This window comes from Astatotilapia calliptera, chromosome 2, assembly GCF_900246225.1.
Source record: "Astatotilapia calliptera chromosome 2, fAstCal1.2, whole genome shotgun sequence".
NCBI classification, from domain to species: domain Eukaryota; kingdom Metazoa; phylum Chordata; class Actinopteri; order Cichliformes; family Cichlidae; genus Astatotilapia; species Astatotilapia calliptera.
Window position 1 is genome coordinate 28,957,445 of NC_039303.1, and position 25,624 is coordinate 28,983,068.

General features: G+C 40.3%; 3 protein-coding genes across 4 annotated transcripts; 2 read left to right on the top strand and 1 right to left on the bottom strand.

Moving 5' to 3' along the window:
- The first annotated feature begins 900 nt into the window (after window positions 1-900).
- On the top strand, window positions 901-9,223 carry tcirg1b (T cell immune regulator 1, ATPase H+ transporting V0 subunit a3b). Of its 2 annotated transcripts, none has more exons than XM_026192889.1 (21): window positions 901-1,345; window positions 2,360-2,478; window positions 2,634-2,712; window positions 2,802-2,944; window positions 3,057-3,155; window positions 3,242-3,300; window positions 3,376-3,502; window positions 3,604-3,686; window positions 3,784-3,877; window positions 4,036-4,248; window positions 4,348-4,498; window positions 4,604-4,743; window positions 5,445-5,602; window positions 5,796-5,886; window positions 5,987-6,105; window positions 6,248-6,461; window positions 6,946-7,056; window positions 7,137-7,229; window positions 7,331-7,451; window positions 7,679-7,850; window positions 8,384-9,223. In XM_026192889.1, the coding sequence occupies exons 2-21, from the start codon at window positions 2,362-2,364 to the stop codon at window positions 8,475-8,477; spliced, it is 2,478 nt and encodes an 825-aa protein (XP_026048674.1). In that variant the 5' UTR covers window positions 901-1,345; window positions 2,360-2,361; the 3' UTR covers window positions 8,478-9,223. The 2 variants fall into 2 exon arrangements, with proteins under 2 accessions (XP_026048674.1, XP_026048682.1); XM_026192897.1 differs by having other exon boundaries at window positions 3,057-3,152.
- An 878-nt stretch (window positions 9,224-10,101) lies between these two features.
- On the top strand, window positions 10,102-12,775 carry mrpl18 (mitochondrial ribosomal protein L18). Its single transcript, XM_026192918.1, has 4 exons — window positions 10,102-10,393; window positions 10,472-10,640; window positions 12,132-12,366; window positions 12,474-12,775. Exons 1-4 carry the CDS (start codon window positions 10,306-10,308, stop codon window positions 12,549-12,551), a joined length of 570 nt encoding a protein of 189 aa, XP_026048703.1. The 5' UTR covers window positions 10,102-10,305; the 3' UTR covers window positions 12,552-12,775.
- Window positions 12,776-12,867: 92 nt separating this feature from the next.
- On the bottom strand, window positions 12,868-25,586 carry LOC113036508 (protein phosphatase Slingshot homolog 3). The gene is made up of 17 exons (XM_026192911.1): window positions 25,174-25,586; window positions 23,755-23,912; window positions 22,318-22,355; window positions 22,025-22,211; window positions 20,089-20,204; window positions 19,884-19,952; window positions 18,976-19,041; window positions 18,643-18,825; window positions 18,217-18,310; window positions 17,971-18,099; window positions 17,696-17,742; window positions 17,406-17,552; window positions 15,851-16,051; window positions 15,545-15,764; window positions 15,356-15,442; window positions 15,168-15,263; window positions 12,868-14,205 (listed from the first exon to the last, which is right to left on the bottom strand). Exons 2-17 carry the CDS (start codon window positions 23,800-23,802, stop codon window positions 14,059-14,061), a joined length of 1,875 nt encoding a protein of 624 aa, XP_026048696.1. The 5' UTR covers window positions 23,803-23,912; window positions 25,174-25,586; the 3' UTR covers window positions 12,868-14,058.
- Between the last annotated feature and the right edge of the window lie 38 nt (window positions 25,587-25,624).

Sequence of the window (25,624 nt, forward strand, 5' to 3'; positions counted from 1 at the left end):
TCAGTTGAGCTTGAAGGTCTTGATTTTGGAGCAGGACCCTTTTTTTTTTTTTTTTTTTTTTTTTTTTTTTTCTTTCTTTTGACTGGCATCCTCAGTCTGTCGTGACGTAACACTCTAAAACTCACTTCACTGTGGACAGTGATGCTGCCTGTTCCAGCAGTTTCCAGTTTAATGGCATGCTTCATTGTAACCATTTTCCTCTTATCTGACAGTGACAGTTCAGGTCTTCCTCCAGACATACATGCAACCCCCCCCCCCCCCCCCTGACAAAGTAGTGACACATTTGCATAACAAATCCCTTTTATGTTGGCAAAGAGGAACTCATGATCACATGAACAAGAAGTTAATATGCGCTGGCCTTTTCAAGTAAAAAGACAGAACCTTCAACACCAATTAATTAAAAGACTTGATTGTGTGTGGATTAGAGGAAATCCACAATAAATTCAAACGTGCACTGAGTTCTTGTTTTTTTTTTTTTTTTTTTTAAACCATTAAAGATCTATGCTGTACAATCATTCCACCCTAGAGAAAGAATAGCTTGAAGAAATCAAAACGGCCATGGTTTTCACACCTATGATACATATCTGCATGCTTAGAGGCTGTGATTTCTACGCAAATCCTACACAACATCTCAGTTGAATTTTAAGTGTTCATTGTTGTGAACTTCTACATTCTTCCTTTGCCTGCTGCATAATAATGAAACTACTAAGAAAGGAACTATTTTTCAGTTTCTTTAAATGTAACAGAACTGAATTAAAAATCACTTTAAATGTATGGTTGACTTTTACTTTGAATAGTGTCCCTAACGTTAGCATGTATCTTTTGGAGACATCACATGCTACAAATTATGGTACTGACCTTGGTTTGTATGTATTTAATAAAGTTAGGAGAGAAAAAAAACAGGGCAGGTCTGGGTTTATCAAACGCACGTGACTGCGGTTTCCAGATGACTGTACACGGCCAAACCAGCTTCTCCAGATGAGCTTAACTCTAATATCAAACCGTGAATTATTAATAATAAGCTTCTGACTTCCTGTCAGACTAAAATTCTAATAAAAAAGAACAAAGAAAAACATCCACTTATTGGACTCGTTACCGCCATTAAAGATCCTAAAATCTCGACCTCTCGCGGTGGAGCGAGATTCAAATGGTAACTATCACGTGCCTCCTGCAGTAACGTGACTCTCACAAACAGGAAGTGCGGAGCCAGAGAACTTCTACCCCAAGTCTCGCAGACGCGTCTGCTTTGTCCAGGTTAGCAGTCCCGGGTCAGTCCGTCCCGCTGGGTACCAGACTGCCTGACAGACACCAGGTCGAACTGCAGCGGAGGTAAAGAACCAGACAGGTGAGGTTTCCGACATTCAGCTCAAATCTGTGTTTTTATCAAGCGGGTTTATCTCCTATAGTTGTCGCCGAGACTAAACCAAACCCCTCTGTTACTTTTCTTTAATGTGGCTGATATTAATGGGTTAAATATTTTTTAAACGCTTCAGTGTTTCGGCTTTTCCTTCACTGGAGTTGTGTGCTAGCGATGATAGAGAAAACGAAACTTTGCCCCAGGCAACAAAAGCTGAAAAGCAGAGACAATAGTCGATAGATCGAAGAAGACCCGAAGTCAAATGCTTTTTCCTTAACAGCATGGATCTTTTTACATTTATAAACTGAAGCCATGCTCCTTTCATGTAACATCTATTTTATGATATAAGTAATTTTGTATATATTCTTAGTGGTCGGTTTCTCACCCTCATGACACTCTTAACGCTCAGTTTATGAAGAAACTGTTCCAATTCACCGCTCATTCCTCCAAATGAATGAGGTTAGTCTGACTATAGTGCGAGCACCGCAATGCTTTGAAAAATGATCCAGCGCTATAAGCTTTTTTAAAAAAAAGGATCAAACACTGTAACCTTCATAAAGGGGGGGTTTACTGTAGAGCGCTTGTACAAAACAGCTTTGTATGTAGCTAGGGGAAAGCAGTAATAATGCACCTTATTGGGCCCTTCTAAAATATAGTAATGCTTTTTAATATATATGTACATCTTTGATTAATTTATTTAACTAAAAAAAGAGTCCCTGTGCTAATTTTGGCAGACACATGTACATGCAACAATGGAAACCCCACCTGATCATCTGGTCAGGAGGACCTGATGCTTCCTCTTTCTTAAGTTTCCACTTAGATACTTCTGCACTGAGTAGTTTTTATTGCTCTAACTGAAAGTAGATGCCATCTGTTAACACCATTGTCTGTCTTTTTTTTTTTTTTTTAAATTCATATTCCTCTTTATATGGTGCAGTACTTTCACTCAGCTGTATCCAGAGGACGGTGTGTGTGTAAAGTTGTTTCTTTGGTGTTGTACAGACATGGGCTCCATATTTCGCAGCGAGGAGGTGTGCCTGGTGCAGCTCTTTCTTCAGTCCGGCTCGGCCTATAATTGTGTCAGCGAGCTGGGAGAGCTGGGCCTGGTTGAGTTCAGAGACGTGAGTCTATTAAACCCTTTATTCCGTTCTTCTTCTTCTTGGTGCAGTTCATGGAGTCCAGTGCAATTGTTAACCTGCAACAGACTGTGTCATGGGTTTTGGTGAAGGTCATGTAGACTCGCTCAGTAACCTTATTCTCTGCTCTCCGCTTTCAGTTAAACCCCAACGTGAACTCCTTTCAGAGGAAATTTGTCAGCGAGGTCAGACGATGCGAGGATCTCGAGAAGACTTTCCGTGAGTACTGACTCATAATGCTCCCCTTTACATTTCCATTAATCTTCTTTATTTTCCATGATTCATCATCCACCTTTTCCACCCTCCAGACTTCTTGGAGCAGGAGATAAATCGCTCGCCATCCTTAAAGGGTCCACTCCCTCCTCCGTGTCCGATACCTTCTGCCCCTCAGCCCCGTGAGCTCATCACCATAGAGGAGGAGAGCGAGAGGCTCGCCAGGGAACTCAAGGAGGTGAGTGCCAAAATAGAGCCTGAGGAGTTAGTCTTCGGTTTTTTGCTTAGTGCACCACGAGAGACAGAACAATTTTTGGGATTAATGAAATATCGTGTATGTTTCCTACTAGGTATCCAGGAACAGAGATAGCCTTAGGGCTCAGCTGACGCAGCTCTCCCAGTATCAAGGAGTCCTGACCAGAACTCACTCTCTCACGGCGTCACACGTGGTGAAAAACTCCATTTCTGCTCCATTTTCTGTAATTGTTGTCATGAGGAAAACTAAAAAAGAATGTTCTCTGTCTTATTCTCACAGGTGCCACCTGCAGTGGAGAGCCAAGGTCTGTTTGATAACCGCCAAGATGTCCGACTCAGGTAGGTCTCAATTAAATGTTAAAGAGTAAAATGTTGTCTTTTTCCTCTCTATATAACAGTTTTCCTCTCCCTCAGTTTTGTGGCAGGAGTGGTCCACCCCTGGAAGGTGCCCTCGTTCGAGCGACTGTTATGGCGGGCGTGTCGCGGTTACATTATTGTGGATTTTAGAGAAATGGAGGATCGACTTCAGCACCCTGACACTGTAAGAGCTCGGGGAAAAGGAGAGGGGATCGCAGAGAGTTTCTGCTGTGAGTTTCATTCCAGGTGTTTTACCACAGCAGTTTGCTCTTTCTCCATTTGCAGGGGGAAATGGTGCAATGGACCGTGTTCCTCATTTCCTTCTGGGGAGATCAGATTGGACAGAAAGTCAAGAAGATCTGCGATTGGTGGGGATTTTTTTTTCTTTCTTTTATTTTTGAGATTCTGAAACTGCACCTTGCTGTGTTTTGAACTTGAATTTCTTTGGATTTTCCCCCCTCGCAGCTTCCGCACTGAGACATTTGCATACCCCGAGAGCTCTGCTGAGAGAGAGGAGGTTCTCCAGGGACTTCAAGGTAGAATTGAAGATATCAAATCAGTGAGTGATTTTCTTTTGGTTTTTGATAGTACATATTCACATCAAAATAATTAAAAGACTGTAATCTCTGGTTTTATAGTTTCTACATAGGATATTATATTACAGTGCTTCTAGAACATTCATCATGCCTCTTTTTGTGTTTCCTTCTGCGACTTCAGGTGTTGTCACAGACAGAAAGCTTCTTGCAGCAGCTGCTGATGAAGGCGGTGGCCGTTCTGCCCCAGTGGAAGGTGCGCGTCCAGAAATGCAAGGCGATCCAGTCGGTACTGAATCTCTGCAGCCCCTCTGTCACTGACAAATGCCTGATCGCTGAGGCCTGGTGTCCCACCGCCAAGCTGCCTGAACTGCAGAGTGCGCTGAGAGAGGGAGGGGTGAGACAACAGATGAGCAGAAACATAGAGCTGTAAAAAGCACAGATGAGCAAATCGCCTAATTTCCTGTTTTTATCCCACCCTGTTCTCTGACCTCAGAGGAAAAGCGGTAGTGGGGTTGACTCTTTCTACAACCGCTTGCCTTGCTCTACACCTCGACCTACTCTGTTTCCCCTCAACTCCTTCACAACAGGTTTCCAGAACATTGTAGATGCCTACGGAGTGGCAGCCTACCGTGAAGTCAATCCAGGTGCGTCATTAGATGACATAAATAATTTCTTCATGAAATGTGTTCAAAGTGAAGTCTTTCAGGTATTTGTCTTTGGCTAAATCTCGTCTCTCAATGCTCCTGCAGCATTGTTCACCATAATTACATTCCCCTTCCTGTTTGCGGTGATGTTTGGGGACGTGGGCCATGGTTTACTGATGACTCTGACTGCTCTCTGGATGGTCCTCGAGGAAAAGGATCCCAAACTTAGAAACAACAACAATGAGGTAACTTAGGAGAGGAGACACTCTGTATTTAACAAAATGTCTAACTTAAAGGCAACTTAATTTCAGACCAAGCAGCATCAGTAAAACAACAGACCACATTTAGATTGTTCCTCTGTTCCACAGGACCTGCTTGTCACCACACTAATAACCAAATGAACTCACTTCCTGTTTAACGGATGCCCCAAAAAGTGTACTGAAATTCCAGAATGCTTTCATAATCTGCGTGAGCCAAGGAATCCGCCAGTACCTTGTAAATTTTGCATGTGGTTTGAAATTTGCATGCACAAACATGCCTCTGGCTTCATTCTTTTAGTGGCATTACAAGTTGAACCAACATGAAAATCACCGAAGAGAAAAATGAGAGCAAAAGTAGCAATGGTTTCTGTGACCTCAATTCCAAAAACGTCATAGAACCTAAATAATAACAAAACGCATTCATTTGCAATTCTCATAAACCTATATTTGATTCACAGTAGGACATAGAAAACATGTTAACCGTTTAAACTGAAAGCATGTACCATTTTTAAGGAAAACAAAACAAAACATGGCAACAAGATGACGCAAAATATTTGGGACTAAATCATTGCATTCTGTTTTTTGTCACACAGCTTCCCATTTATGTTTAAATGTAAAAAACAAAAAACAAAAAGTCAAATAATTCTAATGTACTAAAACATGTCCTTGACCACTTTGTGTGTCAGATCTGGAGGATGATGTTCGGTGGAAGGTATTTGATTCTGCTGATGGGACTGTTCTCCATCTACACGGGAGCCATTTACAACGAGTGCTTCAGCAAAGGCCTCGCCACCTTCAGCTCGGCCTGGCACGTCGGCCCAATGTTTGAAAAAAACATATGGAAGTAAGAACATTTTCGTGTATTCACCCTGCTTTTTTTTTTTTTTTTTTTTTTTTCCAACAATGTGTTTATTGAGTTTTTAGTACACACAAAATACAGGTCAAATAAATCATAAACAATAATATAATAAGTAATATTTATTTTCTGTTTACTCCATTTTCAACACACTTTTTTACCTTCGTGGGGTCTCTTTCAGTTCATCGGTGCTGGCAGGGAGCCAGTACTTATCCATGGATCCTGTTGTGCCCGGCGTTTTCACAAGCCCCTATCCATTTGGCATTGACCCGGTGTGCCCATCATATTCATTGTCCTCCAATCAAATATGGACATAAATATGTATATATATGTCTCGATTGTAACTCCAGTTATTCTCTCTGTTGTCGTCAGGTCTGGGGGATGTCCAACAACAAACTAACATTCCTAAACTCTTACAAAATGAAGATGTCAGTCATCATCGGCATTATTCACATGACTTTTGGAGTCTGCTTGTCATTCTTCAACTACTGGTAAATAATCTTTACCCTTTGGTTGCATGTGTTTCGCTTGCACATGTGTTTTGTGTGTTTCAGATTAGCTCTGTGTTACCTTCACATCCTCATGTTCTTATCCTTGTTTCTCCCTGGTTGTTGTTTTTTTCTTTTTCTACAGGCACTTTCGCAAGTTCAGCAGTTTGATTTTTGTGCTGATCCCAGAGCTTTTCTTTCTGCTGTTTCTGTTTGGCTACCTGGTGTTCATGGTGGTCTATAAGTGGGTTGCTTACGCTCCTTCTCAGTCCAAAAGTGCTCCCAGCATACTGATCCACTTCATAGACATGTTCCTGTTTACGGAAAACCCTGACAACCCTCCGCTTTATCATGGACAGGTGTGTGCGTCGTTTGTGAGCTTCACTAATAGGAACATATCGGGTTTGCTTTATTCATTTTCTTAGCTTCCCACTTCCCGAAACGTGTGTGTTAGTTGGTCACACTGAGCAGTAGTTATCATGAAATCTTATTATAAACTGAATGATAGTCTTTATGTATGTTGTTACCATATTTACATCTTTCAGTGGTTGTTTGTGGTTTTTATTTTGTGAAAGTCTAGCATGTAAATGCAGCACTGCTTTGGCAGGTCAAACCCCAGATGCCACATCTATTACAAGCACATGAACACAATAAGGGACTTTCCAAATATAGTAATCAGCACTTTAACTGCATTATCAAGCAACAGTGATGTAGTTGTGTGTCCGTTTTGTTTTTTGAATGACAAAAATGCTGCATTCATTAAGTAGATAAATACATGCAAGCCCTGAACTGAATAAATTAACGGTCAAATGAGGTTAACCTCTTCTCTGTAACTCTGTGTAGGCTATAGTGCAGAAGGTCCTGGTGATACTGGCTCTGTGTTCTGTGCCATTCCTCCTCCTTGGGAAGCCCACGTTTGAATACATTATGTTCAAGAGAAGACAACGTCGAGTCGTGAGTCTGCGTTTGGTTGGATTTTAATTCCTTTTATGTAGCTGCATTTACTTTTCTGACTGATCTTTAATTCTCTGCAGCATCTGGATGAAGACAGGCGTCCACTGGTGTCTGACGAAGGCTCGATCAATGTTCATCAGGGGGAAGTAGAAGGAAGGCCGCTAGTAGAAGAGGTGAGGGTGAAGCTAGAGTAACTAAATTAGTTTACCTGTTTTAATACGGTCTGGTGAACTCCTTTTGTTTTTGTTTTTTTTTGTTGTTGTGCTTTCTGTAGGAGTTTGATGTTGCGGATGTGTTCATGCATCAGGCCATCCACACCATCGAGTACTGCTTGGGCTGCATCTCCAACACAGCCTCTTACCTCCGACTCTGGGCTCTCAGCCTGGCACACGCACGTCAGTGGCACTGCACATACAAACACAATGCTTATCTTCATACTCACATGATGCACACACACACACACACACGAGACTTCCTCTTTTAAAGGAAACTTACTCATACTGTTCTTCTTTTTTTTTTTTTTTTTTTTTTATCCATTTTATTTCTCTAGTTATACACACTCATGTTGTTGTTTTCCAGCCAGCTGTGATTCTCTAACAGTGATTCACTTGTGTCTCCACAGAGCTGTCAGAGGTGCTGTGGGAGATGGTCATGCGTAAGGCGCTGACGTGGCAAGGTTACGTGGGAGCTGTAGTCCTCTTTGTGATTTTCGCCTTCTTCGCTGTGCTGACAGTCTGCATCCTTCTGGTCATGGAGGGGCTCTCAGCTTTCTTGCACGCGCTCCGTCTGCACTGGTGAGAATGACAGAAGGGTTGAGACGAAGGGGGAAAATAGCTTTGCTTAACTAAGATTTTTAAAAGAAATAGGCTGTATGATTGGACTGGGTAAAATCCTGAACCACTTTTTAATTTATTTTTTATTTCGGAGTGTGTGTCAGGTTTTATGTGTCTGTGCATTGTTTAAGCCAGCAATCCATGGTCACATGTTTTTGTTACATGCTGGTGTAAACATTGCACTCTATTTGCTGTCTGTCGTGTGACAGATGTAGTGAAGGCAATGACTGTGCTAAACAGACTTTACAGCTGCCTCTGGCAATAACCCTGCATGCAAAGTGGAATTTGACTGTAGGAGACACCACCTACAGTATGTAGCATTAATGCTGTAGTTTTCTCAGGATGGTGGTGCTGGAGAAAAGATTGACTTAACCTTTAGGAACAACAAGTCAGACTATTACCAAAAAAAAGTCCACTGTAGAATAAGAGTATGGTACTTGCTCTGAGGTTTCTGTTTGTTGCTGGAGATTGACTTATGCCCGTCTCTTTCACAGGGTGGAGTTTCAGAACAAGTTCTACAGTGGAGATGGTTACAAACTCACCCCTTTCTCCTTCACATCTATAATAAATGTCTCAAACCCTATATGATCAGCCAACGGGTTATTCAGGGTTGCTAGCAAAGTTAATTTATGTGTCTATGAATCAGAACGACCCTGTCTTAACAACGGTACTCGACCTTTGGTTCCCTTTTGCTATGAAAGGGTTTAGTTAACTTGCACAATGATCGATGAATGATGTACTCTTATTTTTGCATCAGTAGAATGATTCCCTATACGTTAATTTACCACTATATCATATCATATATGAAACATATATTTTGTATCCCCATGCTAATTATTTTTCAAAGTGTAATGTACTGCTTTCTAATTACTCTATCAGTAGCATGAGAAATTGTTGGTAATCATGTGCTTTTCACTCTCTCAACATTTATAATAAGCATCAATTTTGAAAAGGGAAAGTACACTAGTGAATGGATTTGTTTTGCAGTTTAAGGGAAAGTTTAAGTTTTGACCTGAAGTATTAAAGTGCAAGTTCTTTAGAATTCTTCAGATAATGACTTGGATGATTTTTATGAGCCAAAGATTTTCCCACATTGTCATGTCTTCCAACAACACCACACCAAGTATTTATTGATAAATACATTTTTCTCGGGTGCCTTACTAGGACTGTTTGTTTATACATTATGTGTTATGGACAGATGGTGTCTTCTATTGTTAAACCACCACTTTGTACAAAACACTGCAATGGAATGAATTTTCCCCTCCCTGTTTACACTGTAAAATTGAAGAGTTTTCAGCAGAAAATAAATTAAATGTTGAGTTTTATTAAATGAAGCACTTGAAGTATCTGTTGCCAGCCGAGTGATACCATTTATATGCCACAGTACTGTTTTGAGAAGTTACCACAGATGAAAGTACTGTGCAGAAGTCTAGAGGAGCCAACTGTTATTGTTTCATATTTGGCTTCTGAGGAACATTTTTTGTCTTTAGGTCGTTTTTTCTTAACAGCCTGTGACAAAAAAAAAAAACGATTTTTTTTTTTCCATTTCTTTGATTCTATCCAACATCACACTAAGTATACATTTTATTTTTTGTACCAACAAGGTGATTCTCAGTCTGTAGCAGCATAACAATGATCCAAAACACAATAGGACAACTGTCAGCCATGGCTTGACCTCAACATTACTGAAGTAGTGTGGGATCATCTTGACAGAGAACTCAGCAACATCCAAATGAGAGCTTTGTTTGTCCTTCAAGATGTCTGGAAACTATTTGTGAAGACGACTTAAATAAATGACAAAAAAAGCTTGACTAAAAGAGTTCATAGAGTTCAGAGTTATTCCAAATTTTGACTTTCAAGCTCATAAGAATGGTAAAAACTCTTGTTTTTGTCTAATTTACTGTATTTCTATGTATGTTTTCACGTTTCAATAAATCACTGTACTAATTTCCCATTTTCCAAGTAACATACAGTATAAGGAAATGAGGGGTGGCTCGAGACGTTTGCTCATTAGTGTAAAAGATGTAAATACAACAATGTAACAACAACTCCTACACAAAAGGAGTCTGACATTAAATAATAGTAATAACTTCTTTTGCAGGGAAGAATCTTCAGATCACTGGTTACTCTTGTTGCCTGATAGTTTTAGTAGAATTAAAAAGTTGTTGGCGTTTCCCACCGTTTTAAGTTCCGGAGTTAGTGTAAACGGAACCTTAAGCGCGTGTTCGGTTTCTATCTGTGCTGTTTCCTAAGTAGCACAGAGTGAACCGGATATTATCGGAATGTCAAAGATGGGACTCCTCATGTAACGGTGGATTTTTCTTGAATAGTTTGTTTGCTTGTTTTTGGCGTCTTACCGGATGGTAACACATTGATTGGACTTTTTATTTGTGAGGGGAGCACTGCTCGGGAGGACATGGCTCTGAGCCAAGTTAGTCGCAGTGTGCGGCTGCTCTTAGGTCAAATTCAACACTGTCGGCCAGCCCTGCTTTCAAACCAGACGGGTAAGCAAGTAAAGCTAGAAAGCCTTAAACTTTCTATCTGCAGTCATGAAAGCTGACCAGACTCTAATTGTCACACAGCTCGGTGTCTGAGTCAAGCAGCTTCTCAGCCAGAGCCCTCCGCGGATGAAAATGAAGCCGTGAACCCGACCTTTGTAAACAGAAATCCCCGCAACCTGGAGCAGATGGCTCTGGCTGTGAAGGATCGGGGCTGGAAGACAACCTGGCCACACCGGGAGTTCTACCACAGGTCTGTAAAGGTTTAAGTTCTTACTGTGAAATCCAGAATCTGAGTACCACTGTGAGGGTGCATCCTGTTGATTTAAAGTGAAATTAGTCTGTGGAAACAGGTGGTTTCTCTATAACGGAATTCTGGATTCAGACGGAATATTGCTCATATATGAAATTGTAAAGGGCTTTTACTTTGAAGTCCAAAATCAGAGTAACGTTATACTGACCGAGTAGCACTGCTAGGGTGTCTCTTGTTTATCTAAAATCACAATAAAATACCAGAGTGTTAAAAAAGAAAAAGAGTGAACCAAACGTTAAAAAAGATCAGTATCAAACCAGAAATTTGACATGAGCATGAGAAGTGAAAGCAAAGTTACCCCAAGGTTCCTGATACAAGATTTAGCAAATATCAGAAGGGGACCAATCTGTCAGGGGCACAAACAAGGACTTCAGGTTTTTCCATCATTATTAAGTAGGAGAAAGTTGTCAGCCATCCATCTTTTAATAGCCTAAGCATATATTCAGGATCTGTAGATTATAAAATTCTTGGGCCTTAAAAGACGACCTATAACTGAACTTCGTCTGCATAGCAGTGATAAGAAATGTTCAGAAATGTTCAGAAGAGAGAGCAGATATAAAGGCCCCAATACAGAACCTTGTGGGACACCATAGACAGACCCCCCAACATGATTGCATTATAAGAGCTGTAATGTCACATTAGCTGTTGTATTTTTGTTTTTTTCTTCAAATGGCAGTTTTTAAATTTCATTCATATTTTAGTATTCCAGAAATAATTCTAGTTGTGATGAAATAAGCATAGTCGTGATACAGCTTACTGTAATTTAACAACTATTGTTAGTGAGGACTTGTGAATTACTTTCTAACTTTATAGTACCAAATGTTATGAGGTAACACATTGTTAGAAGGTTATACAATAACTATATCAGTGTAATTAGTAATGTAACCAGTTACCTTATCAAACTAAATTACACATTTAAAATGACTTCAGTCTATGAAGGATTATGACTTTGTAACAAGCAGTGACACAGTCATTGTTCTTGAGACGTGGTGGCGCACATGCATTGATCTAAAGAAACAGTCAAAGACACAAAATGAACAGAAAGATATGTTTAAAAGTGTAGCAGTTGTTGGTAACAAAATTCAAAGAGAAATGGAGACAACAGTCATGTGCATCAACCCCACATTGGATCACAGCTTACAGCCTACAAACAAGTATCTATTTATCTAAATTTATTAATTATTTTCTTAAATTAATGTTAAGTTGTATAACTAAAATTGGGAAACAAAGATAATTGTTTTTATATTCACTACTATTATTCTAGATTATACGAATATTCTGTATTTGTTCTACCCCATTGGGTTCAGAACTGTCAGTATGAAAGGACAAAAACGTAATGTAATCAGTCAGGTTGATATGAAACATAGCATATTCATGCATAAAGAACAATTATCTCTATTTAATTTCCTCTCATGCCTGTCATTGTTTCAGGTTGATGTTCTCCCGTAGCCAACACCATGTGACAGCCCAAGTGTTTTCCAGCTGCTCCCCTATTCCGGTGCTTTCTTGTTCGACCAAAGAGTGGGCTGTGAAGAAGGAGCTGGCTTCTACAAACTGCGTGGCAGCCTGTCAGGCTGTGGGCGAGGTGCTGGCGCATCGCTGCCAGCAGGCTGGCATCACCAGGATGGTGTATAGGGTGATTCCCTGGACATACCGCTCAGATTCTGTGAGTACATGCAGCAGGGACTGGAAATAAAGTTACTGTCATTTTCCTTCACTTAGGTAGCCATTTGCTTCACGTCTCTCTCTCTCTCTGGCTTTTCTGTTTTGCAGGTTCAGTCTTTCAGAGCTGCAATGAAAGCAGGAGGAATAATTCTAAGTGAACCCAGAAGGAAATACATTGGGACCTGACTTTAATTCATCAGTCAAATCAGCTGTTCTGTATAAATCTGCTCTTTATCCCCATTACCCCTCTCTTTTGTTAACTATTACTGTGCTGATATTAAGATTACAACTGCTACAGTAAAAAATAGGAATCAAAAGAAGGCTTGTCCCTGTGCCATGTCTCTTTTATATTAAATCAGTCTCCTCTGGTTTATTATTTAATCAAAAAATAAAGGTTCTTGTTTGGAGTACAATAATTTATTTTTTACTCAGGTGCATGTAAACAAGAGTGAGGTGCAGGCAGCAGAGAGTCTGTTACAATAAGGAAATGGATGACAATAAAAACCAATCACTGATCATTTTAATCATAGTACAGTGTGAAGTTGGCTCAGGCGGTGGGAACAGTGTGTTGGGATTATAAAGTGCATGTTTTCTTTTTTCCTCTTTTTTTTCCCTAATAGTGAGCATGCAGGTTAAATGCTTTCTTTCTTTTTAGCTTGGGTTCACTGGATAAAAAGTAATACCAGCATAAAATAAGAAATGTCCTCATCAGCATCTAGTGAAAACAGAACATGGAATAATTTAAGTTGATCCATTCAAAGTCCATATAAATACAAACTCAAACCCTGAACAGTGTCTTCTCACAGGCTGGTATAAAACACAAAACATGCACCCAGGCCATCAGCAATTATGTGACTATATATACTGTAATTGTGCACAAACTTGTAAAGTCACATTTATGATGACAAAAAAGTGGCAAATGGTACAAGAGAAATGCAATATATTACCACCACCTTGTACTTAAGCTAAAACATTAAAAACATCATTACAGAATCACTTTTCATTCTCAGGTTGAAGGCACTCATGTAGCCCTGGAGCCAAAATATAATGGATGAAAATAAAATGGGTGGGAAAGGTTCCTAGCAAACCGACATTTCCTTTAAATATATTGGCACACCGGCACAGAGGAATACAGTTTGGCAAACTGGCGTATGCCATAAAACTAGCCATGACATAATCCATAATGCACAGCTTAGATACAGTGAAATCCTCCATATCTGCACACGGTATGTGTTGTGAGAAGGAGGAAATGAACACTTTCTGCTTTGGGCTGGCAGGATACAGCCTCGTATAAGGAAATTAAAACAGTTATTGCATAGATACGTCTGAAGTGTTGAAAGGAGAGCTTAAAAAAACGGAAGAGGGACTGAGGGAGCTCGGCAGGGACATGCTGGTTCATATATGTTTGGATACCTTCATAAACATAAAACATAATAATACAATAATGCACAATGATTTCAGATATCCTGGCTTTCACTGGTACAGCAATACTGCAGCATGGCCCTTATAAAAATCAACTATCTACTATAGCTTTTATGAGGTGACATATGCAATCCAAGACCTGCAAAATATAAATTAAGACTTTAGGATCATTGTATAAAAACCTTGGCATGTTCCCAGAGCACACGTTCCTTCTTTTCTCCTCTGTGCCTCGTTTATAGTTCCTCTTGTACCTCCCTGCTTGTTCATCTTTTTAATCACTTTGCGGCTTGCTTTGGCCCGCGCCCGGCCGGCTGGATGGTTCAGGTGAAACATCCACACATGCTTTCTGGTGAGTGAGACACCGGCGCCCATAGCTACGCCTCCGCTGTCCTGGTGACCGCCTCGGACTGCCAGGCATCTTTGAAAAGAACAAAGTAGGAAAGTACAAAGTTATAACATTGGGATTAATTCTTCAGCAAGAAATCTACTCCACAGATACATCGCAACCCCAAATGCCTCTGAACGCTATGTGACTACCTGACGTAAACCTCGGTCGAAATCTAACTACACGTTGTAGCCGGCGACTACTGTGATTATCCTGCTTCAGTACCGTCAATACCTTCTATTTCTGGCTACTTATTCACAACAGTTTTTTAATTTATCAGAGATGGCATAACAGTCCTCGCTTCAAGATAAGGAATAACAACGAAAGGACTCACAAATGTCAAAACTATTGGAACTGATGTAAGGAAATGTACAAAGTAGACAAAAACTTGACAGATAAATATTTTTAACTGTAACTGTGAGATGATTAGCACCTAAAGCAACACAACCATAAATGCTGCCAAAAATAATGTTGACCCCTGAAGTGGATTACATCATAATCTCTAGAAAGATTCACACAGAAGACTAAATCAGCTACTATTTTGGTAGTATAGTTACTGGCAGGACACAAGGTGTGAAAAAGGGGGGATGGAAGGCCTTACAGGTCCTTATATAGAGTCAAACTAAAGATTTTGATTAAAAATGAAACCTAGTTTGGGTGTTTTTTCCAATATGTATGTCTGTAGAAATATTAACATAATCACAAGAAGAAAAAGTTGCTATAAAAACGGCCTCCAGTGCTACCCCTCAGTCTCCTAGTAGTAATGACAATATAAAAAAATCCTACATCACTTCATTCTTGCGGTGACGACAATGCTCCATCAGCCTTTTACAGCTGAGAGGTAAGAACCATGACTCATATAGTTAAAACCTTATTCATGAGCTATTTCAAACAACAGGCTTCGCTACATGTCCTCAATCTAAATTAGCCATTTCCAAACTGTCAGCTTAACTACAAAGAGGAGGCTAGAGAGACCAGCACTCTGCTTCTTTTACCTGATCATATCCTTTATCCACATCATCCATCTCGCTGATGGACTGCATTAATGAGTAGAGGTTCATTCTGCCACTACGATTAACACTCGGCATGACCTGGAGATTAAAGAGAAGTAAAAAGATGAGTAGCCTTTGATGCACTCTGCGTGAACATATGAGGACAAATGTAGGTCAGGCAGTCTGCTCACCTTTTCTGGTTCATTTACAGTAATCACAGGGCCTGTCTGCACAGGGTCTTGGATAGTGTCAGACTTTGGGGCAGGCTGTTCAAACACCTAGATGAGGTTGATAAGATATAAAGGAGTTAAAGCTGTAAAGGTAAAAAAATAAACAAATCCGGATTTTAAAAAGTGATAGATTGCTCAGGATCTGATTACCTCACAGTCTTCCCCTGAGTCATTTTTTTCATCTGGAATATCTACGCCATCATCCTCATCAAGTCCGTCATCGTCCTCATCATCTTCTTCCTCCTCCTCATCTTCTTCTTCTTCTTCACTTTCGGCTGTCTTTTCTTCCTCCCCTCTTTCCTCGTTTCGAACTGATTTTTGTCTTTGGTCTCTCGACTTTCGCTTCCAGAGAGCACTATGGCGCTGCTGGCTGGAATGATAAATGCACACAGAGCACATTCCTCAACTGAGCTCCCAAACTACAGAGAACAGGAAAAAAAGAGCACTAGGCCTAACCTTGCACTGAGGATGCCGCTGTAGGTCTGGAGCTGCTTCATGAAGCCCTCATTGGGCTTGATGATGGACCGGCGATCCCTGACGTAGGTCAGTGCCACATCCAGTGTCCAGTGCTGCTGCTTCATAGCGTAGGCAATCACTGTAGACGCAGAGCGGGACACGCCCATCTTGCAGTGAACCAACACCGCCTGACCACTCTTCCTGTAATACACAAAGATGAAGACGTAAACTCACACCGTGATTTTGGATTTTACTTAACAAATATTAAGTCGTGAAGGGAGAACTGCTGGGATGTATACACACATGCAAAATAATGCTCGGCAGTAAAACGCTTCTGGTTTGTGAACATGTGGCAGCTTTAAAACTGGCTGAGGAGCTGAACAAATTTAAGATTTGCAGCTTTAATTGTAGGGTAGCTTGGCCTTCTCTCACAGGTTTTGTTTCAAGACTCCAAACTGTAAACTGAAAACACAGAAGCAGTATTTTTCTATTTTCATTGTGTGAATACTGCCTGTCATGATGTTTCACAACTCAGTCGTCGTTTGTAGACATCATTCACACAGATTAGACTTGAAATGGGAAGCAGAGTCACAGTGTGAACTGCGAAATTGGTGGTTATTCCAATCTTGATGGAATTCAATATTTGAGGAAACGTAGCCTTTCATTTTCTGTTAAAAGTGGGCACAGAGACCGACAACACTCTCAGCAGTATCCATTAAATATGAAGCTGCATGAAGCAAGCATAGCTCATCATAAAGACTGGAAACAGGGGGAAGCACTTCGTCTATAAAGGATTAAAGTAACGCATATAGTGCGCCAGTGCTGCTAAATCTCTCTAACATTTTATATTTTACGCTCACTGGCCACTATATTAAGTACACCGTTCCAACTCCTCGATAATGCAAGATGGATGGAAGAATGGTGATTTCACCACACAAGCATCTCTGGGATTTACAGAGAATGGTCTGGAAAGACAAAATATCAGCTGAGCAGTGGTTCTCTGGATAAAAATGCTTTGTCAGTGTCAGAGGGGATTGCTTAGAGCTGACAGAAAGACAACAGTAATTCAAATAATAAGTTGTTAAAACTAAGGTATGCAGAAGAACATTTCTGAATTTATAACATGTCAGACTGTGAAGACTTGTACAGTCTTGTTGCAGACCATGGGAACATAGTGTACCCAGAGCATCTTCAGCTCTGCCACCTCCACCTCAGCCTTCTGTCTTTTTGTCACTGTCACTGTCAGGTCTCACAACCATCTTGCAAACCTTCCCTTTCACTCTTGCTGCTATCCTTCTTCACAAATAACCCCTGACACTCATCCCCACCCACGAAACCCTGTCTGCACTCTCTTGTGCATTTAAATCATCTACCTTTATTATCTCCACTCCTTTCTTCTTCACCTTTCCACCTGTCTCCCTCTTATTTACAGTATGTCATAGACAGACCTCTATGGATATTTAGATTCACACATTTCAGCCCCTAACCGAGCTTCTGTCCCACTGGAACAATTACAACCCTTTTTACAAGTCTCGATTTAAAAAGCCTCTGGTACCTTGCAGTGTTGATGAAGTTAAATGTAGCTGGCCAATGGGACAGCAAGTCTGTGGCTTCCACATCGTACACTCTGATGTTCATGTAATTGAAGGACTCTGGGAAAAAGTTGTCAATCTCCCTCGTCACATTCAGAATGTAGCCCACGCTGAAAAACGTGCAGAGACACACTCAGAGCCAGAGCAAAACATAGTGCATAGTTAAATATTACCCTTATAGTGAGTTAATGGGATACAGAGACAGACCACAACACACAGAGCTGCAGAAAGTGTTACAGGTTCAACTACTAACTTGTTTTTCTGCAGCTCCTCAAAGTTAGCTGCGTTCCACTCGGAGCCCTGAAACCAAATAAAAACAAAAAAGGTTAAAGAACGGTCAGAGAAGATGAAAAGGAAAGGGCTGACAGAGCCATCTTCCCTATCGCTGTCAACACAGATCTGAAAGGGGAAGTTACAGTCACATGACAACATCCTGGCACTAAAAGCCATGTCAATTTTTTTGACCAAACAAAAGTGGCTGTACATAATATGTCTTTTAACTCTATCTGACCTTTAACAATGACTCACCAGGTATAGATAGTCAAATATTTTAGAGGGCTTGTCCATCTGAGCCATGGTGACCAGGATCTCATTGTCGATGTACTCCTTGTAGGGTCTCATGTCAAAGCCTATCCTGGTCTCCAGGGTAGCGTGCACCTACAGCAGAGAATGAATGCATTTTGTCACATTTTTTCACCTCAGTTATGCTCTAATAATTTGACTTTTTTTTTTTCTAAAACCAACTTCCTGTCTCTAGCTTCCCACACTTCTCACCATTTTGGATGTGAGGTTGTCCAGGTCTTCAGTCCTCATGATGTCTCTCAGGTGTTCTTTGATCAGGATCTCACTGGAAACTCTCTCTGCCGAACTTCCCAGAGAACAAAAGGGAAATTTTAGTACCAACTGGCAGGGAGGCACAAGCAATAAGAACAGTTTCTCATTATTACTACATTAATAGCAACATTAAGCATTGAAAGTGCCATGTTTAATTAGTATTTTTGAGGTATTTTCCACTTGATGCTACAGCTGTTCCTTTTTTAAAACATGGGATTTTAAGCACACAACGTTTACGTGTGGTGGATTGTGAATTTTCCAACTCCGGGACCAATAACTTAAAATGATACTTTAGTAAATTATCTTAACGTACATTATTTTTTTCTATCACATCAACTCCCTTGGCTACTACAAATAAAAGCATACCTCTGTCCATCGCTGTCCTTACGGATCGACTCCAGGTCATTCATGACCTCCCACTCATTGAGGCAGTTGCGATCGGACTCGATGTGCCGGTGGTAGTGCCGAGCCCATTCCAGCCCAGAGCCTGGGATCAAAGCTGCCTTGATTGCACGCTCACAGCAGCCATGCAACACCTGCAGCACTGACCTTACAAGAGGAGAGAGGGGAGAGGAAAAGCAAACAGAACATCACTATGTGTATTAACGACTTATCTTGAAATTTAGAGCAAATGAAAGCTATTGATATGCAAAGTGAGCAGCTGGACGCTGCCACAGTGGGGATATAAGCATCACTCACCACATGGTCTGCATGGAAACCGGTTTAAAGATTCTGGTCTCTTTTGCTGAGCTCACGCTAAAGCCACTACAGGAAACACACAGAAATGTGAACGCTCATTATTAAGCCTGACGACGAGAAAGAGAAGAACGAGAAATAAGACAGTAACAGTGTTAAGAAGCATCATTGTACTACATCACAGTCTGACACACAAGAGAGAAATAATTCAGTGTGATTAGAATTAGTTCTTGTTCTTGTGGAATGAAAACGCGAGGACAGTGATTGATTAGCACAGTTGGAGGTGTGATCCAGCCTGATGAGGGGGAACATACTGGTGTGACATGGCAAACACACTTGGATGACACTAAAGCATGCACGCGCATTTAAAACACAGCAGATTAAGCACTCCATCATGTTAGCCCAACTGTTTTTAAACCCGACACCTCTCAGTTTACTGAGAGATCAGCTCTTCTATCCTTTTTTGAGCATCAGCAGCCCAAACTGTTTTAATCAAGACATAGCCGGCTATTTGAAGACACACTAAATGTGCTGGAATGGACATTTGATGTTCTTCACGCACTACAATGCAGTCAAAGAATAAATTTATTAAGACTTTAAATCAGCTAAACTCACTAACCTTTCAATACACAGTCGCATAAAGAAACTAACCATACTTTACTTTCATTTCATTATTAAAAACACATGACCTCCATGCTTATGCAATGATGTGACTGAGTGACAGGAGCTGTTGTAGTTCACAGAGAATGATTCAACTCCAAAAATAAGGACATTACTCATTCATATTATCTCTGGCCAAAATCCCAGAAATCAGGCTGCACCGTCTGTGCAGCAGCCTACCAATCACTTCCTCACGCTTGCTTTCACACTGAATATAATCCTTAATCCTTCTTTAAAAACATGCTTCTTACCCATCTCCGTCCAGATAAACTTGTGTATTGCTCCATATTGGCAGTACCAGACCGATGGTGCAATGATCACTAGAAACAGAAGGGGAGGACACATACACACAAGACAAAGGAGGAAATTGTACTTGTTAAACCTTAACCAGGAATTATTAACAGAACAGAAATCGTATCTTGTGCAACTGTACACCTTCGTCTTGGTTACACACACCTGTCTGAGTTGGGGAAATCCATGCCCAGCAGGATGCTCTCATGTTTGTTGGCCAGTGTGGAAACCACGATCAGATACCTGACTCTTACCGAGCTAACAGAATCTAACTGCACCGCCTGCATGAAAAGATACACAGAGGGAGGGATGACAGGGAAACACACAACTTGTGAGCACTGTGTTTTACATGCAAAAAAAAAATAATAATCATGGTTTTCTTTTTAAGTCTAAAGTTGCCAAATAAGGTTGGGTATTTGCAAGTGGTGTAAAATATCCTGCGTAGTTTATTTTCTTTGGCCTTAAAGGAAAACTCAAATCAGGGAAGTAAATGTTGTCTTTACAGAGATCATGGCTGGCTCCTGTCTGGTTAAAGGCCTCTACCTATAGTTTTGCTGAAACAAGCTGAAACGAGAAAAGCTACAAGTACAGTTTGTGACTTGGTGCTTTATAAATAAAATTGAATTGAATGAAATTTTGATGTGACATAAAAATATCATATCACCATTTCATTGCTATAGCAACACCATGCATTTACATTCCCTAGAGCAAGAATAAGACAAGCCCGGGCACGTCTGAGGGCAAGAGCCACGTGTCCCTGGCAAAATATGCAAGTAAATTGTTCCCACTGAAGGTGGACAGAACAAAAGTTTTTCACCACTTTAGGGCAAAAATGCAACCTGGCTATAAAAGTGAAGCAGCTAGTGATGTGCAACACAAAAGTAAACAAATGTCTTACATCAACAATGCTGAAGCAAGCTTCATATGACAGGAAGCAGAAACAGTGGATGGAAATTACTAATATATATTGTTTGGTCAAAGCGATGATACCAATCCAAATGGAAAAGGAGGGCTATAAGCAACTTGCTGAAAAGCTCAACCCAAGAGACAACAACCCAAATGGAAAACATTTTTTAGTTTTCTTATGTGACAATATCATGCTCCCCCTGAAGAGTTGCAAGGTTAAGTTACTTCAGCTGTTATTAACCCAAAGAATAAAACAATTATCTTATACTTTAACTAAAAAATTTTTTTAGGACAAACACTACCTGACTTTGCCCCTATTCTGTGTTATAATGCTGCTGCTGGTACATTGTTTCACAATTCAAATTTGGAAAGACAGTAGCTCATTGGAAAACAAAGTTTGAAAATGCCTTTCATTTAATTACTCTTAAAACTCCAGCTGCCTGCAAGCATCAATAAAATGTTGTTCCGTATTTTTCTCCATACATCCTCAACAATGTTCTTGTCGCAAATTTGCTTGGAATATTGCGATATACTTTCAAGATTAAATTGCCCACCCATCACACGTGATATTTTACTGATGCTTCCTACCAGGCAGTTTCACACATGCACTGGTGACTGGATATTTTCGGGATCTTATCCAGGAGGAGCTTTATGTGCTGCTAATTTCATAGTACAAAGTCTGTGTGATGCCTTATTAAGCCAGTTTGAGATTAAGGCAGGTAGTTTTTTGGCTACTATACAGAAAATTAAATGGGAGTATTGTGCCTTTCTTTGTGAATGCTGTCATTAACACCAAATAATAGCTCTGTACATAGCCACAAATTTTCCTATACCATACTATAGAAATATTACAAGAATAATATTTACGCAAGTTAGCTTGATGCTAGTGATACTGAGGACCAAAAAGCTGGTAACTCACTGTCTCTAAAGGTTTGTGACTTGTAGTGAGTCACTGAAATTTTCCCTTTAGTCACCTACCCTTTGAAAAAATCAATATGTGCAACAACACTCACCTTTAGGTTGTCTTAACATCATAAGCCATAATATTTACCAAAACTCAACATTTTGGAGTTACGGCCTTTGCCAGTGATACAATCGTATAAGTTTACTTGTTGATCAAAGACAAAAATAAATTGTTTCAGTGTGACATTTTTCTGATTTTGCTGATATGATCTGTAAAGACACGAGTCCTCACCAGCTTCACTGTATCTTCTGGTCTGAGGTGTTCAATCATTGCACGGAGATGTGTGTGGCGCATGTCTGGTGCGCCGCTGCTTTGCTTGACAGGAGAAGTCGGGGTGCGAGACATCTCCTGATGAAGGCTCCCGCTCTTGCCATCTTCCAGCAGGAGGACTGCCCCTTTAACGAGGGCAAAGCTCTCTCTACAGAGTTACAGAGAGGAGGTTACTGCTGCAGCCATCAAGTAACTGGTTATTGTCTTTCCTATGCAGTTTAGAACTATTTAAATGTCATGTGGGTTACAGCTACCTTTTCTGAAGTCTTCCTCTTCTTTGGAGGCCTTCATCCTTAGAAAATAAATACATTTAAAAAATAAATCTTCATCATCAGGAATCATGAACAAAAAAAAAAAGTCTGGTTGGTTTGTATGTGTGCAGTTCACCACGTTAACTTTGATTTACCTATAATTACATTTACAAAGCCTGTAATGATTTTGTTAGGCAGGCTGTTGGCAACTACAATAAAGTGAAAATATCTAGCTCCCAAAAGAGGGTCAGAGAAGATGCTGGAGATTCAAATGCTACTTAAAATGAAAAACCTGTTACACAGTGTTTCTAATGCTCTCAGAATTAATTCATTCCAACTTAATAAAGACCTGAAAGAAGGTCCTGAAAGAAGCCAACAAATATCCTGGAAACACTAGAAGCACTGTATGTACACATGTATGTACATGTTTGAGTGTGATGTCTTTCCTGTCTAAAATTTGGCCACAGAACAGTGGGGAGAAAAAAGTTCCTCGGGTGAAATGTGGTACAATACAGATAAGGTGCAGCAGTGAAGAGACAGACACAAAGAGCTAAGTGGCATAGGGGAGGTGGAGTAACATTAAGTAGGTAAACAATGAAATAACAGAAAAAAAATAACAGTAAATGAAAGAGAAATGCAATGCGTAAAGAGGGAAGGGGGGGAAAGAAACAAGAGAAGTAGCAGTAGTAACAAGGGTTTACAGAGAAAGAAACTTGAGACAGTAACATTACCTGTTACGCAACTGACAAGTCCAGACAGAGTCAAGAAAAAGAGAAAGAAAAAAAAGAAACAGAAGAGGAGAAGTGGGCAGGAGCCAGGAGCGGAACGATGAGGGTTTGAAGAAGGAAAAAAAAAAAAAAAGGAGAAAACACAAGTTAAGATAGCAGAGCGTTTAGATTCTGTGACATAAATATGCAAAAAATGAGACTTGGAAGCACAGTAAAGTTATTTATGGTTTAATTTGCAATGATAGAGACCAGAGGGGAAAGCCAGGCCTTTGACATAATGCTGAAAAAAAAAATTTATGATACAGCAGGAGAATGAGAGAAGAGGAGATGTGAGTGACAGAAGCAGATGATAGAGTATTGATGCAGTGGGCCTTTATATGCAAGTGATTTAATCACTATCTGACAATGCTTTAACAAGAGTTATATCTGTGGTATTTCTACCATGTAAGCCTATCAGTGCGATCGCATCCCTGTCTACAAGTGAAAAACAAATCTGCCTTGTTATCATTCAGGCAAATGTAGTGATGATATCCACAAAGGGACACATTCAGGAGCGGCTGCAGTTCACGCAGACCTTTTCAGGGGCTGGCATGAATGGCTTGTAGTCAACGTTCTGAATCATTCTTTATAAAAGAAAAGTAAACAACATAATATCTGCTGACACGATGCAAAATGTTTGTGTGCAGCAAAACGGGGAGATAACTGAACTCACTGGCGTGGTGGAAATGGATGGGATCCTATGCAGGGTCAACAGAGCCATTGTGCAGGTCCGTCTGCACTTAACCTGCTGTTTCTTGCAGACCTAGACAGGCTCTGCTGGTTCCTCAGCCAAAACTGTGCCGTGGGTGGGGTCAGTACTAGTATTATTTTCTGAAATGAAACATGGATGTTTGGAATGCAGTTTCGTTCAATAAATAAGCTTGGTATCAGTGTGGTTTTAGGAAGTCAGGAAAAATTGCTGCTGAACCATTTTCACAAATCCAGGTAAAGCGTAGTTGTGCAATATGAGGAAATACAATATCCATATATATATATATATATATATATATATATATATATATATATATATATATATATATATATATATATATATATATATGTGTGTGTGTGTGTATATGTGTGTATATATGTGTGTATATATATATATATATATATATATATATATATATATATATATATATATATGTGTGTGTGTGTGTGTGTGTGTGTGTGTGTGTGTGTGTGTGTGTGTGTGTGTGGAGCATCCACGAGCATCCACGTGCTGTCATATTTCTGTACGGATTACACCACTAATGGCAAACCATGGCTATATTTACAACATCTTACCATAATTGACTTAAAGTACCAAGAACTTTCAGCAATATCTAAAAACAGCATGCTCATCTAATTATTCTATATATAAAAAAACGTCATATTTTATAGATTGTAACTTTTAATAACAATGGATCAATTACCACCATTCCTCCCACAGAAATCAAACGGCATGACTTTAGCGCTGCAAAACCCCCTATTGTGTACATAACAACACGAACACGATTAGAAGCAGCCACAAAAACAACACTGCAAATGGCATTATATTAAAACAGATAAACCGATAACTGAGCGTCATGCTCGTTAGTTTTGTGCTGAAACATGCAGTCTATATAAGGATGTGGCTGGGGTAAAAAAAAAAATATATCGGCCAATAAAGATTAAACAGAAATTTAGATAACTGCTGGTTCTCCGTGGTTTGCAGGTTCAGACGCGTTCAGCGTAAATGGTGTTGAAGTTAAAAGCATATTGAAGTTAAACTACTAGAAAAAAAAGAGAGAGAGAGAGAGAGCCTCTTGCCGCTACCTTGGCTCTATTATTGACACATGAACACCGCGGTAACGCCTTCGTAATATGACAGCAAATATGCGATACGGCTTCAGCTCGGTGCATGCGGACAATAAAGTTATTTCTTTCCTGGAGCTGTTATCGAGTGAGTTATCGTAACTACATGGTTGTAATACTGACAGACGGGCTCGACGCAAAGAGTAGCTCCTTTTGCAGTGATCACAAACAAGCTAGCAGTAATATGTAGCCTCTTACAGCCAGTCTTGGCATTCAACAGATAACCTCTAAAGCCTCAAGAAGGGCTTTTTCTTACCTCTCCAAGCTGGGTCCTCACTCTAATTTCCTGCTTCGGAGCCTGCTTGTTTTCCTTCCGTACCGAGAGCTCCTTATTCCGCCCTCTGTTGCTTTCTGAGGGTGAGGACTTGACCATTTACAGAGCGCAGAGGCTACTCCTCTGGAGAGTTTTTTTTTTTTTTAAACCAGCGAGCGAAGAGCAGCGTCGCGCGGAGCAGGAGGAGACGGTGACGTCTTACGCAAGCAAATTGTTCAGGCGCGTGAAGAAAATTATGCGTCTAGTTCATGTCTAGTCCACGAGTCTCTGGAGCAGTAGGCTGAAAGATTTTGCACGTTTTGCTTTTGCTGTGCTGCTGCAGAATCAAATAAATATGAAGCAGCAAAAGAGGAAATATTAAGTCAAACGGTTTGCACGCGGTAAGTGCATTTCACTGTAGGGGGCAGCATTGAGCTTATAGGGTGAGTCCCAA